Here is a 16,704-nt window from a genome sequence, read left to right as displayed (position 1 = left end):
GGCATGTTCATTTGTAGTGATCAATGTAAATAGTTTCTTTTTAACAATTGAGTAGATAATAACTTACCCAAGGTACTTATTGGTCTCCTTGCATGTTTCCAAGGTGATTCTGTCCATATGTTGACTTTAGCTAGCTTTTTTTATAGAATACTCGGAGACTTCAGGGTGCAGAATTGGAATATCTAATTGGTTATGGATATCTTGTGGTTTTGCTTTGATACTTACTACTTTTGAACTGGTCTTAAAGGTCCTTGATTTGGAGTTCTTTTTGGGTTTATAAAGGGGAAATCGTGTATGGTCTTAATTATATTGTTTTGATACGTCCTTTTAAACCTTACAAAAAATGATCTTGGAACTCTTTTTAACCCGGATCTCCTAATTTGGAGAGGTAAAATCTTTGAGTTATTGTCTATAAGGGTTGAGTGAGGTGGGGTTGCTGGGTTTGGATTGTTCTGTTCTTCAGAGATATTTTCCATTGCTTTGGATATCCAATAGACATACCATTACTCATGCCATGTTTTTCAACAGAAGGGTGGTGAAGGGACTAGGTGAGACATGATGGACATTTGGGGAGACCACTTTGCATTTTATAGCTTTAGAATGATGAAATTTTACGCAAATATGCCAGAATGTTCCTATGAGAACTTTAAAGAATTTTGATTAGTTCATTACATTTTTGTTGAACAGAATGATCATAGGTTTATGAAATGTAAAAAGACACTTGTTTGGAATCATTGTTGTAGAGTCTTCATTAATAGGATTAGGAAGCACAAGGAGATTAGACAGATGCTAAAAGGGAGAATGCCTTTTTTCATAGCTTAGAGTGGACCAAATATGACCAACCATTAACTACTGAGATAGATAATGTTGGAGCCAACCGGCCAGTACACTTGCATGGTGTGACGTCTATATGGCTAGTGTGGGTTGGTTAAGTCCCATTTGATTTCTTGATATCTCCATTTGATCCTTTTCCCCATTGAGCAGGATTATGTTTACTGCTGTACTTGATTGGTCATAATGTCCAACTTGATGTGCAGATTAGAGAAAAAGTGCTGCTATGGTAGAGAGGTTTTGTATATCTGACTTGTTATAATCATGCTGTCATAGCTTGATATTACTTTTGGAAACAATGCAACTTTTTGACATCAGAAAATTTTTACTGGCAAAACCATCTTTTTTCAACTGAAGAAATTTTGTTGCTGTGTTTTTATGCTAATTGGTGATTTTACAATATGATGTACCATTTCACATATTAATTATTTCTGACTTTAGTGGATTTCAAATGCTTGCGGCCATTTATTGACTTAAAGCCTCCAGAGGATTCAAGGAAAGAACCAATGCGGCACTTTTGAGAATCACATATTCCCAGTAATGTGGTTTCAATGTACTTTTTAATTTGCTGTCTACAGGATATAAAGCGGAGAGAAGATGCTGTTTCTAGATGTATGATGCCGCAACCTACAACTTTTACAGTAAAAAATTATGCATTTTCTTTTTACCTGTCTTGCTGTTCTCTAAATTGGTAATTCTGCTTTCAATTTTGTATATCAGCTGGCGTCCCTGATGATGATAAAAATTGGCCTCAAGTTGGTTAGGTAAGGGAGGCTTTAAGTCATGCTCAAAGGCTACAGTATTTGGCTTTTGCAAGTTGGTTAGGTAAGGGAGGTCATATATTTCAGTCTATTTACATTATTTTTCTGTTGTAAGTTCTTGAAATCTTCTCATCTTGCTAATATTACATTACGCGCAGCTTGTTATGGAGTAGTGATTCTCCTTTTCTTTTTTTTACCTGTGTCTAGGAACCAAACAAAGGAAAATAATTTCCTTTCCTTTTCTCTTCTACTTTCTTCGCTATAACCACAATGCAAAGGAGAAACACTTCTCCTCCCCCCTCTCTTCCCTTCCCTTTGCTTGGCCGTTTTTCTCTTCTTTCTCCTTTCCCTCTTTGCAGCCAATATAGTTTTATGGTTTTTTGCCCCCTGTTACAAACTAATGTGCTTTGACTTTTCAACTTTTATCTTTGGTTGTGTTTATTAAACTCTAGTTTGTAGTAGGTGAAAATGTGTGTTTGTTGTGAAGCCACGTGTGGTTCTAGAACTTACTTTTGTAAAAGGTTTCTCTTGTCTTTTGTATTGTGTAGCTTCAGAAATTTGTAACGTAAGAAGAAGAAGAAAAATAGAAGAAAGAGCCAAGTCCCTTGCAGAAAATTGTTCTTCTTCTCCCTGTTTTTTCCCCTGTTTTTTTCTCTTGCCTTTTGCTCATTTTCTGCAGAATTTCTGCAGCAAGTTGATCTTCTTATTCTCTTGTGTTTCCCTTGTTTAATCTACTGCCCTTGGAGTGTGTCTTGCTGGAAAATCCAGCCAACACCCCCCTTATTTCTCAATTTAATTTTGGATAATATGTTTTTTTTTTTTTCCCGTTTTGCATCTGTTGTCTTGCTTTCTGTTTATTTCTTTTTCTTTCTTATAATTCCTTTGTACTTAGGTAGTGTACTCTTTTGTCACTTATTCGTTGATTACTTGCCAGAAAAAAAATCTTTAATTTGTTCCGCCATTTTTTTCCAAAAGTATCTTTGCACTTCCCTCTAGGTTTCTTATAATTCCTTTGTACTTAGTTTTTTCGTTGTTTTTTGTCTTTGCACTTCCATACGTTTATAGTTAATTCATATAAATTTTTCTTCTTTTCTAATTCAGGGGAATCCTTGCAGCAATCGATGTCTTCAATGACCATGTATTGGTTGGGGTACGTTGTTCCGTTAATGGCTCTTATTACTTTCACTTTTGATATGAAACTGCAGAGTCATGGGATGTTCGTGCAGTTGGTGGGAGTAGTTATCAATGAATTTTAGGTTGATTTATTCTACTTCTTATGTTCTTCATAGTGTAAAGCTGTCTAATAGGAGATATGTAATGGTGTAGAATGTGCTGCAAAAGAAAAAGAGTGCTTTTATTTTTCTTTTTAAAATCTCATTGATGTAAATGATTCAACATTACAAAAAATGAATGCGTAGAGTGCTTAGTGGGAAAACAGACCCATGTACCTAGAAGATGTCATAATAAATATGGTAAGGGTTATTTGCCTTTATACTCATAATGCTAGCTTTCTAACACCTCTTACTTTTAAAAGCAAATTTACTGTCTTATGGCCTTGAACAGTGAAGGCCAAAATTCATAGTTTGGGGAATAACAAATGCAACATATTAATGTTTTATATTCATGCAAGTTATTGGATTTGGTGTTGGGGTTTTACCTAATGTGTCGGTTGGTTTTACTGCAGATATTCTACTTAGTTGGCTTTGGCTTGTTTTGCTTGGAGTCGCTTCTACTTAGTTCATGCTCAAAGGCTGCAGTATTTTGTATTTTTATGCTGCCTCCCATTTTTGCTTGCCATACTGCTAATTTTTCTCTAAATGTTGTCTAGATCCGAAATTCCCATGTTAGGCACCAGTTGTGTTTTTGCTTGGCTATAATATTCCTTAAAAACCATTCATCGTAGCCTGCAGCAAATATCTGATGCTCTTGTAGTGCTGTTTGTGCAGGTATAGTTCTTTGTGTTGTTTTCAAACGAAAAGACTGGATCCAATGGCTTTTTGGTTGCTAAGAAATTACAAACTTTAATGACTGTCTTGTAATAGTGTGAATTTTTGGGTTCTACGATCTGTTTGATTGCTGAGAATATGAAATTGTGATTTTTATAGTCTTACTTTTCAGAAAATTTTATGTATACTTGTTCAATAATCTAGACATTAAATCTATTTATAGGATAATATATGTATATTATTAAATTATAATGGTAACAATTATAGTGATACATAATATAGGGAATGAAGCACGTGCATTGCATGTGCCATCCCAACTATATATATATATGGATGCTTCTTTCTTTTCTTTTTTGTTTTTTTTTGTTTTTGTTTTTGTTTTTTTTTTTAATTATTTTTAATCAATAGCGGCAACTCTATAGTCGCCGCTATTGAGTTTCTATTTTTTTAATTCATTAGCGGCAACCTCTAAGTTGCCGCTAATGAGATAAATAGCGGCAACTGGATGTTGCCGCTAATGACAGAGGAATAGCGGCAACTCCAAGTTGCCGCTATTGACTTTTTTTAATTTTTTTTTTTAATTTTCTTATATCATTAGCGGCAACTTAAAGTCGCCGCTAATGACATACAATTAGCGGCAACTTGGTGGTTGCCGCTAATGATATATAATAGCGGCAACCATGGAACCATTTTGAATCAATTTTACCGGCAAAAAAAAAATGTATTAGCGGCGACTTAAAGTGGCCGCTATTACCTTGACAATAGCGGCAACTTTGAAAGTCGCCGGTATTTAGTTTTACCGTCGACTTACTACCAACCACCAAATAGCGGCCGCGTGTCGCGGTATTTGTAAATAGCGGCAACTTTTTGCTCATTAGCGGCAACTTTGGGTCGCCGCTAATGACCATAATTTTTGTAGTGACTCTACTCTAAAAATTGAAAAATAAAGGCACAAATGAACGTATCATGCTTTGATCTGTGATATGTTTGAATAAAAATTTAACAGTGATTTATTACAAATTTAATAATAATTTTAAAAGTCACATCAATTTTAAATACCATAAAAACAAAAACAAAAAAAACAAAAAAACAAAAACACGAGTATACAGAACGACTACTCAATTCTATCCATTGCCTACTAAAAGAGTTTTCTGAACATCTACCGTAAAAAGCAAAAGTAGTAAAGCATGCAAAAGTATGACAAAAAACCAGTCTGTTTGCTCTTCTTCATGATAAATATCAACATCTAAAATAAAAGAAAAAAGGAAGAAAAAAAAAATGCAAAATGAGTCCATGTGATTTACTTGAGTTAGAGTTAGATCCCTGTGGAATTAAAATGAACTTAGAAGTCTCTGAGGTATGCAAAAAAAAAAAAAAAATTAAATTACTCCATATAGTCAAATTCCGCCCCTTAATTTAACAGTTTCCGTTAGTGCGAGCGACAGTTACTTAAATAGAACATGTGTAACAATTTTATTAGCTCTAACGTTTCACGCTATCAAAATCTATTAAGTTAGTGGAGACTAAATTATTATTTTTTTGGTATATTTCAGGGACATTTGAGTTCAGTTTGATACCATAAGGAGCTAATTACAAATCAGGCAAACAACATGGGCTGATTTTACATTTTTATAAAAAAAAAAAAAAAAAAATAGAGATGTTAAATGTTAAGCTGAAATTTTTCTCTAATGCGCAAAAATGTTGTTCGTGTATTATGACTTACACACGAGTCAAGGAATGGAAAAAAGGAAAAAGAAAAAAGATTCAATTGTTTTTTCCCCTATAAAACTGTTTTTCAAGGACTATTAATTTTGCAATGATGAAGATAAAAAGCTTTGAATGAAGATCATATCTATGACAATAAATTTATGAAGTCCAGTATGTACAAGCAGACAATATTCCAGCTGGGGTAGATGTTTCCAGAATAAGGCAGGATTTATGGTATGGACGGAGCAGTATATATGTACATGTACTGAATGTATGTATGACGATGAAGAATGTATCATGTATGGGTATTCGTAGGGTGAAAAATGTTATCCATTGATCAGAAGAATCATAACCCATTCAGAGCAGAAGATAGGCATTTATATATATATATATATGGCTTACTCATATATGGATATGATGAATGTGGTGATCATCGAGATGCCATGGATAAGGCCAATGGCATTTCACTCTCATGTGAAGCCATTGACAAATCGGTGCTTGAATGGTTTGAGGATGATCTACCCTTCTTTTTATCCTTCACTTCTTCTTCATCTTCCTCGTCCAATGCTAGAATAGCTTCAAATTGAGCGCGCCTTCTTGCCTCACTTTCAGGAGACCTCACCGGCAGAGTCTCTACTATGCGTGGAGGCGCCTCCACGCGAGTTGCTGCTGCATTATTATTATTATTATTATTCACCACATTTGCACGAGCAGAGCCTCCTTGATCGAATGCACCGCCACCACCACTGCTGCCTTGTCGTCCTCCTCTACCACCACCGGCGGCAACTCGAACTCTGCATGCCCGGGAAATGACTCGGTAGAGGCTTGTGAGCATCCAAAACAACCAAGGAAGGCAAACCAATGCCACCCCAACAAAGGGAAGCCAAGATGCATAATCTGAGTCAGGTTGGATTATGTACAGTACAAGGCAACCACCTCCGGCTGCTAGAGACACAAATAAAACGGTAGAGATTGCCCATATGAAGGTGCCTCCTGCACTTGGATCCGGTGCAGCCATTTCTAGGTCTCACCAAGAACAAAAAAAAAAAAAAAAAATTAACTAACTATATATCCAAAACCTGGATTAAGAAATTTTCTTCGTCATCATCCATGTCGTTCATTGGGATTCATTTGCAAATTAGGAAGAAGAAGATTGGGTCTCAAGGTTGGAGAAGGAGAAGGGTGGTTGAGAGATGAGTCATCAAGCAAGTTTCTTTTTTGTTGGATTGAATGGGACATTCAGATGGTGGAAATATTCAAAAGTTTGTTTACCGTAAAACATGGCTTCTACCAAAACAAACCCACACCCACAAGGGGAGGGAAAGAGAGAGATAAGCGGGTCCGGTCTATAATTAATAGAGATTGGCGGTTGATAGCTGAATTCTTGTGCTCACTTTTACAAATTACAATCTTTTATTTATTTATTTTACATTATCTAATAATCACTTATTACATTAATAATTAAATTGATTTAGACATGATAATTATTAGTAGAATCGCTCAGAAAAGATTGTTGAACAAAAAATCTTTACTTTTGAAAGAGACTATTCAAAAATCAAATCTTATATAGAGTTACTGAAGAAATAAGTAGTTGGTCGCCCAGAAAAGAAAAAAAAAGAAAAGGTAATTAGTCTATCATGACCATAAATAATCTACGAGGAGACACACGTCATGGCGCAACTTGTGTCCAATTTGAGGACTGTGGGCCCATAATCCATTGAACATAATATAATGGATATTTTAGACGAGCGTTTAGCTAAATAAGTTAAATGATGCATTTTTTTAGTAAACAAAGTACAAAGCTTGAACTGTGCATTTTTGTAAAAAATAGAAGACTTGTATCGCATCGACTTCAACCTTGGTCTGAACTTCGATCTAATTACCGAAACGCCTTTAACAATGACAAAAAGCGTGATTCGTGAATTTGATAAGCAGTTAAAGGTAGGCAACAAAAGCATTTAGAGAAATTCTTCTAGGGTTAAAGGAGATTTTTTGAGAGGTGAGGGGAGCATTTGTCCCCTTTCAACCCTCCCAACCTGCGCCCTGAATGAGATCCACATTTGAAAAGTATTTTTTGCGAGATCTACACTAGAAATTTGTACGATAAGCTTTTTAGTGTGTAGTGTCTTCAAAGAGACAAAAAACAAACATACTTTTTTTTAAGCCAAAAACAGAGTAAAGACTAACTTATTAAAAAATTAAGAAAAATAGATAAGTTGCCTTGCAGACACCCCACGATTTGGTAAGGGTGGCCGCTCAGCCATCTCAAACTTGTTGGTATGGCTATTGAACCACCTCTGTCCTATTAGGGTAGCCACACGGTCTCCTATGAGCATGATAGAGGTGGCCATGCGACCACTCTCTTTACTTTGTTGGGGGTGGCCACCTTTCTAGTTTTTTGTTTTGTTAGTAAGACCACTAGTAGTCATTTCTCTATGATGTTTCCTAAGGAACAAAATTATTTTTTGTTTCCTTAACCAAATACACTCTATAATAGTTTCTATTATCTTTCTATATACTATTAAAATATTATTTATTTATAAAATACAAATTCCCTACCTACCCTCACATTTTTTATAAAATTCCAATACAATCCCCAATGAAAGGCAAATAGTGTGGAGATGAGAGATAGATATTTGTGTTAAAATATGAATAAAAAAGTTATAGGAAAGCTAAAGTACTTCTCAATGCATTGAGAAACATTGTAACATTCCCAATGCTTAGAAAAGCAGTAAGGAACCTATTGTAAGATATTTTTTGTGATTTTTTTTTTTTAGATTTTCTCTATATAGAGGGAACTGAATGAGCGATTGGGTATCTGTTATTAGTGCTCTAACAAGTTAACTTATACACATGAAAAAATTCACAAGTTTTCTCAAAATATTCCTATAAAAAGGTTAGAAATTTTCTAAAAAGTGTAGTGTGTGAGTTTTTTTTTTTTTTTTTTTTTGAAAAGTAATAATGAGCTTCTACACCTAAAAAAATTAACGTGTTTTATTAAAAATATTCCTATGAAAAAGGTGAGAAATTTTCTACAGTGCATTGTGTTTTGTTTTCTGAAAAGTATTTGTATTTTGTATTTTGGAAAGTGTTTGCTTGGTAATTATATATTTTTTGAAGATTGTGTTTTTGTATTTGAAAAGAGAAGACTTTTCAAAATCCTTAACAAACATAGCCATCTGAATCCATGTAGAACCTATAATATAGTCGAAAAGACATCATCAGTTGCCTCCAAATTAATATTGCCTGAGATTGTAGTTGGTAGCAAGTACACAATATCAACCTTAGAAGGTCTTAATTCTATTTCTAAACATTTTTCACTTAATTAAGGCATGTACACATATTATACTAATTACAAAGACTACAACTAATACAATATCTATTGACTTGTGAGGCTGCAAAAACTATGAATCAACAGACTTTAAGTAAATTGACAAGAAAATTAATTTTGAAATAATGCACTTTTAATTTTTGAGTCCCTGAGCTGACCTTCACTTTTGTTGCTGCAAAATTGTGAGAAAGATGATCAAAATTCCTCAAGTGCAAGGCAGCAGAAGCATATTTGTGATAAGTTTCACAATCCTAATGCCAAAAAACCATCTTGCCACTTAGCTTTCCAAAAGGTCTCATGTTAATCCAAAGTCAGATTTGATGCTCATTTGTCTGATTCTCTGGCGGCTTCTTTGAAATACTGTGATGCACATTTAAGTGATGATTGACTCAGTCAAAGGAACTTGGGGCAAATGTGGATCATCTATATCTGCTCTGAGAAAAGTCAATCTCTGGTGCCTCTGCTGTTCCTGAGCTTTCCTACGATTGGCCTCAAGAATAATGAGGAGAGCAGTAACGTCTGCAGGGCTTACCCCACCCACCCTGCTTGCTTGCCCAATGGTTTGCGGCCTGACCTGTAAAGCAGGAGAAAGCAACGACAATTCAACACTTGGTATCTTCAGCAAGATTTTATTTGCAATTAGGAGTTCAAATTTATGTTAATGCAGGTCCAAACAAATAACATGAGGAAAGTGAATTATGCTACTAGTTAAATAAACAAAGTTATCATACAAACCTTGGACAGTTTCTCACGTGCTTCAAGAGACAAAGTTGTCATTGCATAGTAATCCAAGTCCTCTGGAAGTGGTTTATGTTGTTTATGGACCATCTACAAATAAGAAATAAACAAAGGACACAATAAAATTCTCAACATTCAATGCAATGATAAAGAAGGGAGATGGTCAAGTATCTTTTTCACTAAGTTATATTTTTTAATTTATATTCTTACTTCCCGAACTTTTTGAAAATTAACAAAATATATCATTTTCAATTATATATCATAATTTGTTATGTCATTAATGTATAACTTCTAAACTTAAAACTCTTCCACCCATATTTAAGATGATACTTTATTAACTTATTAATTCACATATTCATAGTTGGACGATACATAATGGGGTCAATTAGCTTGTGACATATAGTCTAGCCAGCCAATAATTACTCGTTCAAGTAGACTATTGATATTAGCATCACATTGATATGTGTGCATGACATAAAACATAATTTAGATTCATGTAAGTTTAGTTTTATTCCTTCATGTTCCGTGTAATATGTGCAAAGTTCAAGTCCTATATAAGATGCAGGTACCACCATATTGTGTCATGCAACTACAAGATGCAAGCCAACCCTCGATCTACAATTACATATAATATATATATATATATATATATATATATAACCTTGGACATCTTGGAAAGATTTCCTAGCTCTGCCACTGATTCAATGCCCAAAATGGTAGGTTATTCCAAAAAGGGAATAAAATGATATGAGTTAAAGTGATTCAGAAAATTTTACGTAAACCAAACAACATTTATTACTCACCTATTGAAGTTGGTTTTGTTGCCGCATAATGAAGCCTTCATACTTGATATCAATCTCAACACATTCTTTCTCCACTCTAGACAAGAGTTCATTCCCAAAACCATGTTTATCAAGAACTTTATATGGCACGTGCGGCTTCTTCAGAAGACTCTTCAGTGCTGAAGAGTCCTTTACAGGCTGACTAGATAGGTGAGTCACATCGGTAGCCAAATCTCCTCCTAAGATTAAAATAGAGAATAATAACCAACTTGGGTTTCCCAAATAAATCCCCACAGTCAATAAGCAGCCCAATTAATTTTACTCATAAATAAATTAGTCGTGTTAATATTAATGTTTCATTAAGGATCAAGCTCATGTAGACTAAAACTTGATGCAGAAAACAATCATTAGATACTTGAGAAATGTGTGGAACATGAGTCTTACAGCTCAAGCAAAACTAGCAGCCACGTTTTCAGCATTCCTATTTAAGATCATATCGGATCGATTGTACCCCTAGATTCCATAGGATACGAAGTATCTCCCTCCTATCTAGACTAAGTTCTATTCAAGGCTGAGCACCAAAAAACAATATGGTGGCAGAAAACCACAAATAAACTCACTGGTTAGTAGTACACTGGCACAAAATCAAATGCCAAGCACCAAAAATAATGGTAGAAAACCACAAACAAGCACACCGGAAGCAAATCATGAGCAGAAAACCACAAGCTGCTCAGAAACAACACTGCACAAAAATGTGAGAACAGATGGGCAGCACACTGGCACAAAGAAGAACACACAGCACTTAGAAACGAGGAGGCCCCATGCAGCGAACAAGCCAAAAAAAAAAAAAAAAAAAAAAAAAAAAAAAACTCAAAATACCGAAATACCAAAATACTAAAATACCAAACTCCAAGAATGTACCAAATACCAAAGACCAAACACTGTTAGGGTTTATGCTCTAAAAAGCCAATTCCAATTGTATGACATTATAGCTTATTAAATAAAGTTGTTTATTTTCTGAATTATACAAGAACATTAGGATTATTATATTTTACATGTGCATATTATTTTGTATATATACATGTACTCCGCAAGTTATATTGACTATGAATTGAGGTATGTTAATGTGATTATTGGACAAAAAATCTAAACCATAAAAGTTGTAAAGTTGTAACTCATAAAATATTATTCGTAGTCAGTAATGGAATTGGACATTCCATTTTATAAGACTATAACATATCAATCATGATGATTTATTTTGATGAGGGAAGTGAAGAGTTCTAATTGACATGTTGGTGCAGTAACAATGCACGGAACATACCACGTGAGTTGTTGTTTTATATATAATTGCTGTCAAAATGAAAAACTTGAAATCACAACAACTTATAACATTGACTCTCAATCCTGAGAGGAATGTGCACTCATGTCAAGTGAGAGTTACTTTGATATATTTAGGAGTGAGATCTTTTACAGTCAAAATCTCGGTGTGCTAGGTGATCATATGTAGCAATGTATGAACATAATTCCTGAAGATGGAATTCATAATCCTTTGATTTAATCAAAGCGACATGAAATATCCATTTGAGATAAATTTAATGGGAATTAATTATTCTAAATCTTTGGCCAAAGTGTCTTAGTAAGGAGTTGCTAAAATAAAATGCACTAAGGGTGTGTTTGGGATTGCGATTTTGCAAAAATAATATATGTTTTTAAATAACAATATATTTAAGTTCACGTGTGAATGAACTTCCAAAGGATACTCTACTTATGTCCTATACCACATAAAACAGATGAGGCAGCAAAGTTGTTGACAGCCCTTGTATCTAAATATAGCATCATGAATGAAGAAAAAGAAAAGGAAAAAAGCTCTGAACCAGATAAAGAATCAGCATACCATAGGTCGAGTAAACACTGAGTAAACAGTGTTATCATGGCCAGAGCAAATATTTGCGCCTTGCTACGAATATCCCAGACCTAAACATTGTTGTTCCATCAAATCATAAAATCATCTTTCTGGTCCCAACTTACCAAGAACTAAAAACACACACACAATCATTGTAGTCAGAAGCTAAAAATATAGCAATTGTTATGAGAGAAGTTCTATGAACTTCTATCATACTGATAAACCACATACCCGGCAGACAGAATCACGTCCCCCAATGAGCAAAATGTCAATAGTGGGTTGAAGAGCCAAGCAATAAACACCACTTAGATGACCATGATAAGACCGGATAACCTAAACAACAATAAATATATTCTTAACAACCAGAATTACTAATACAATAGAGCATTGAACATTTGAATTTATATAGAGGTTCTGACCTTATTCTGTTCAAGGTCCCAACATTTAACTTGTTTATCATCACCAGCAGAAAACATGTATGTATGTTTGCTGCTGACAGCAAGGCCTGCAAAATAAAACACATTTTTTACCATGTTAGTTCTCGAGTAATATGGCCATTAACCATACCATAGTTAGCCAATGGAATTTGACGTACCATGAAAAATTCGTAAGGAACTGGCCTCGTATTTGTTCAATATGTCCTGTTAGTGTGAGTTTTAGCCTTCCACTTCCCACATCCCATATCTTGTCAATCAAAAATCAAATGGGAAAAAAACCTCAGTAGTTGTGCCTTACAATGAAATGCCAACTCTCTTATGAGAGAAAGATAGATCACAAGGTATAAAATATTGGGGGACATTGGGATTATTGCATAACCATATTCAGTTTTCAAATCTCAGAAATATTACTTATCAAAAAAAGTCTTCCGTTTGTAAATCTCAAAAATACGGAATTCGTTTAGCAAAACTTTTTAGAGGGTGTTTTTTGTTTCTTGTTTAGAAAAAAGTGTTTTAATTTGACATAAAGGTGAAAATAGTTTTGAGTGTTTTGTGTTTTAAGTTGCTTGTTAAGCTCGGGCAAAAAGTGTTGCCAAATAGACTCACCATCTCATGATCCATCCATTTTTGCAGTAACGGAGCTTTGGAATACAGTTATTTTTTAGATGGGTCAACTTTGTCAAAAAAATTTACCATTTCCTGCCAAAGTTCTCCCAATACATTTCCAAGTTTACCACAAGCATGAGAAATAAATTTTTTCAAACTAGACAATAAATTTTTAGAAAATGTTATGCTAGAGATATCAGGGACAGTAAATTTAATACAACAAAAACCAGAAGACAAATTATGAAGGGTATCAAAGCAAGGTCAAATGATTATGATATCAAATCCTTAGAACAACTCTCTAGAACTAATTTGGATTAACTGAATTGAAGCTGGATACCTTGATTGTGCGATCTGCAGAGCCAGTACAAAACCATGTATTACTAGGATCAAATGCAATAGATCTCACCCATCCCAAGTGGCCACTGATGACCTACAAAATGAAATTGAAAAGTGTTACAATGGCTTAAAACCAACATTAGCAACATATTCAGTTAACAAACACAATCAAAGAAGTCAGCCTGCAAAGAGGAGCAAGCCAACCTAACTTGTAAGCCAGGCAAGGCCAAACTAATGAAAATGAGTTATGAATCACTACTTATTATAGTTAGTAGAGCAATATGAACTTCCAATACTTTTTTCCTTGGTTTTAGCTGCCTAGCTAGACACTCACACTGTATGTATATATATATATATATATATATATATATATAGTAAATAATAAGAAATATTTGATGTTATCACTAATTATTATATAATCATGTGGTATATCTGCAATCAATGCATTATAATTAGATATTTTATTCTTAGAAAACGTATATCACATGATCTTAGATGTAAGATAGTATTAATATAGATTGTGAGATAATATGATCATATAATTTAAGTATGAATGTATGACTATTAGATTATGAGGAATTTAGGACTTAGAGTTTCAGCATTACCATTAAATTAAAATTAAATGATTAATAATTAAGTAACTAATGTGTTTCTTATAATTTATATATTATAATCACAATTTGCAATAAGTAAAAACTTAACAATTTTTACTTCTCGCAAATTGTTTCGTAAACAATTCATCATATTACATTATGAGAAATTTAGGACTTAGAGTTTGAGCATTATTATTAGATTAAAATTAAATTATTAATAATTAAGTAACTAATGTGTTTTTTTTATAATTTATACATTATAATCACAATTTGTAGTAAGTAAAAATTTAACAATTTGAATTTAAATCATATATATGTCATGAATCGTGATCATGGGATCATAAAATATAAGTATATAAAAATTAATATTGACCCATATAATGATACAATCATATAAGTATATAAATGTTTACATATAAGATACAATATATATTAATATTGACATTATATATTTGACCCGTGTTAAGCATTAACATTTTAACATATTAACTAAATAATACTATATGTAATATGATAATAGTGATTAGTGTGTGTGAGTGTGTGACATAAAGCGTTTTACGTTGTGATTTAAAAAATATTTAATCTAAAATAAGAAAAAAAAAAATTCGCGATTGAATAAAACACAATTTTTAAAATCGTAATTATTGAAATTGAAATAACAAACTAACCCTAAATAATACTACATAACACAATTTTTATTCCTAATTTCTAAATTTTGAATTTTGAATTTTTTATTGAATTTAATCGTAGCCGTCCAATTTAATTGAGTTTAATCTTCGCTGTTGAATTTGATCTATGTAAACCAATTTGAAAACGTATATATTATCAATGGATCATATTGAACAAGCACACCAGATCTAAGTAGAGACAGCCACATGGAATAAGCTTTTTGGTAAAACGAATCAAACCGTTAATATTTAAAATTTAATTATTTTTTCAAATCCAACGGTTGTAAATTAGAGAACCGAAATTTAACCTAAATCTATCATCTCTGAATCTCTGATCTCTCCATTCTCACGACTCGCCTCTCAGTCTCCACCACCATCCTCCTCGCCTCCATTCTCACGACTCTCGGCTCCTACCACTCCCCCAGTGCCCCCAACAGCAACCACCACCACCACCGCAGCAACCACACACCTCGACGTGCCCGGTTTCCAGGAACTTGCCGCTGCCAACCCCGCTGTCCACGCCGCTCTCGGAGGTCGTTTCACTCTCGCAGTACGCCGCGGATCGGAGGCAGAGGAGGTGATAAGATTTGTGGGTTTTTCTTTTCTTTTTGGTTTTTTTTTTCTCCGTTTCTTCTTGGGTGGTGGGTGGTTTGGGGTTTTGCCGTTTGATGTGTTTGTTTGGTTGCCCAGAAAAATGTGTAAATATTTTTGGATAGATAGGTATTGGGGTTTCTGTTTTTTTCTGAATTATGGTTTGTGTTTGATGAAATTAGAGCAGAAAAAGTATCTTCGTCTTATTAAACAGATGGGTGTTGGTCTGTAACAGAATACTTCTCTAGAACAAAGAATGGAAATGGAAAAGAAAAGAATCAACTCTTTATTGAATGGAATTGGCCAATTCGAGATGGCTAATCTCCTACAGTTTCTGCCAAAATGCAAAAGACTCCCCTCCTTTGCACTCCACCAGCCTTTATAAGGCTTAATCAGTTGAGGCAATTCTGTTTACAGTTTTAGTTCCAACTAACTACCATATCCACACGTGCACAATCTCCTAACAGAATTACTACATTAACTACATAACAGACTTCACTGCTCTTCCTTTCCAGCTCATCTTCTAAGCTCCACTTCACTGCCTGGCTCTGTTAGGAACTCCCTGTGACATGGTCTTTCACATAATATTGAATTCTAGGATTGAATCATTTTTGCCAAATGCATGTACATATACATCCCAAAATTAATCGAGCTTGAGCTCGAGCTCGACCAAAATAGATGAGCTTGAGCTCGAACAGGGTTCCAACCCTATCGAGCCGAGCTCGAGCAACATTTCTAGGCTCGTGTCGAGCTCGAGCTCGAGCCTGGCCTCAAAGTAAACGAGCTGAACCTGGACAAGCCAAGCTCGGCTCGTTTACACCCCTAACTGGGTGCATAAAAAAGTTTCTTGATCAAATGTAAAATTATTACCCAAGTCTGGTTGTACTTTAGGAGCAGTGCATTAGTTGTTTTGAATAGTAGCTGACAAGCCTAGTGAAGAGATGTTCTCTGCTTAATAATGTCTGTGACATTTTATGGTGCAGTTTCTTGCATTTTATAAGCAAAAATACATTCACCACTTGCTCGTTGAACTTTGCCAGCAAATTGAAAAGTTCTTTCATCCAGGGAGCTTTTAGAAACAGCCAAAATGTCGCGGAAGGGTTTGATGGAGCAAGACCTGAGTAAACTGGATGTAACAAAGCTACATCCGCTCTCTCCTGAAGTTATATCTCGTCAGGCTACAATTAATATTGGTAATTTTTGTTCACTATGGAATGCCTAAACCCCCGTAACATATTGGTAATCATAGCAGCTGAGATTGACTGAATTTTCATGCACCTAGTTGGTGATTGATCATAGCTCCTAAAGTTATTTCTGAAGCTGACGACTTGCAACTAAACTTATTGTACCAGGCACTATAGGTCATGTGGCACATGGGAAGTCAACAGTTGTAAAAGCCATATCTGGTGTTCAGGTGATTTTTTATTTTACAATATTGCTACTGCTTGTAATTTGCAATGCATCCCTTCCTGGA

The 16,704-nt window shown here is 34.4% G+C and overlaps 2 protein-coding genes and 2 long non-coding RNA genes across 6 annotated transcripts; 2 read left to right on the top strand and 2 right to left on the bottom strand.

Moving 5' to 3' along the window:
• Positions 1 to 343: 343 nt before the first annotated feature.
• On the top strand, positions 344 to 3,787 carry LOC132177941 (uncharacterized). Its single transcript, XM_059590416.1, has 5 exons — positions 344 to 1,443; positions 1,552 to 1,586; positions 1,619 to 1,656; positions 2,694 to 2,742; positions 3,277 to 3,787. Exons 1-5 carry the CDS (start codon positions 1,383 to 1,385, stop codon positions 3,418 to 3,420), a joined length of 327 nt encoding a protein of 108 aa, XP_059446399.1. The 5' UTR covers positions 344 to 1,382; the 3' UTR covers positions 3,421 to 3,787.
• A 1,888-nt stretch (positions 3,788 to 5,675) lies between these two features.
• On the bottom strand, positions 5,676 to 6,263 carry LOC132177940 (uncharacterized). Its single transcript, XM_059590415.1, has one exon. The coding sequence runs from the start codon at positions 6,261 to 6,263 to the stop codon at positions 5,676 to 5,678; it is 588 nt and encodes a 195-aa protein (XP_059446398.1).
• Positions 6,264 to 8,477: 2,214 nt separating this feature from the next.
• On the bottom strand, positions 8,478 to 10,251 carry LOC132179546 (uncharacterized). The gene is made up of 3 exons (XR_009439931.1): positions 10,118 to 10,251; positions 9,312 to 9,404; positions 8,478 to 9,150 (listed from the first exon to the last, which is right to left on the bottom strand). It is a non-coding gene; the product is annotated as an uncharacterized LOC132179546 (long non-coding RNA).
• A 4,716-nt stretch (positions 10,252 to 14,967) lies between these two features.
• LOC132179350 (uncharacterized) lies at positions 14,968 to 16,644 on the top strand. Of its 3 annotated transcripts, none has more exons than XR_009439910.1 (3): positions 14,968 to 15,216; positions 16,214 to 16,423; positions 16,583 to 16,644. It is a non-coding gene; the product is annotated as an uncharacterized LOC132179350 (long non-coding RNA). The 3 variants fall into 3 exon arrangements; XR_009439912.1 differs by having other exon boundaries at positions 14,968 to 15,228; XR_009439911.1 differs by having other exon boundaries at positions 14,970 to 15,216; positions 16,296 to 16,423.
• The last annotated feature ends 60 nt before the right edge of the window (positions 16,645 to 16,704 follow it).

Source organism: Corylus avellana, chromosome ca4 (assembly GCF_901000735.1).
Source record: "Corylus avellana chromosome ca4, CavTom2PMs-1.0".
Classification (NCBI taxonomy): Eukaryota; Viridiplantae; Streptophyta; class Magnoliopsida; order Fagales; family Betulaceae; genus Corylus; species Corylus avellana.
Note: the sequence above shows the minus strand (reverse complement) of the source record. Positions and strands in the feature narration are given on the sequence as shown.

Excerpts from the sequence above, each read along its gene's own strand:
- LOC132177941 (XM_059590416.1), top strand. The coding sequence starts at position 1,383 with ATGTACTTTTTAATTTGCTGTCTACAGGATATAAAGCGGAGAGAAGAT. Across the intron at positions 1,587-1,618 it reads ATGATAAAAATTGGCCTCAA|TCAAAGGCTACAGTATTTGG; the intron begins GTTGGTTAGGTA and ends TTTAAGTCATGC. Across the intron at positions 1,657-2,693 it reads GGCTTTTGCAAGTTGGTTAG|GGGAATCCTTGCAGCAATCG; the intron begins GTAAGGGAGGTC and ends TTTCTAATTCAG.
- LOC132177940 (XM_059590415.1), bottom strand. The coding sequence starts at position 6,263 with ATGGCTGCACCGGATCCAAGTGCAGGAGGCACCTTCATATGGGCAATC.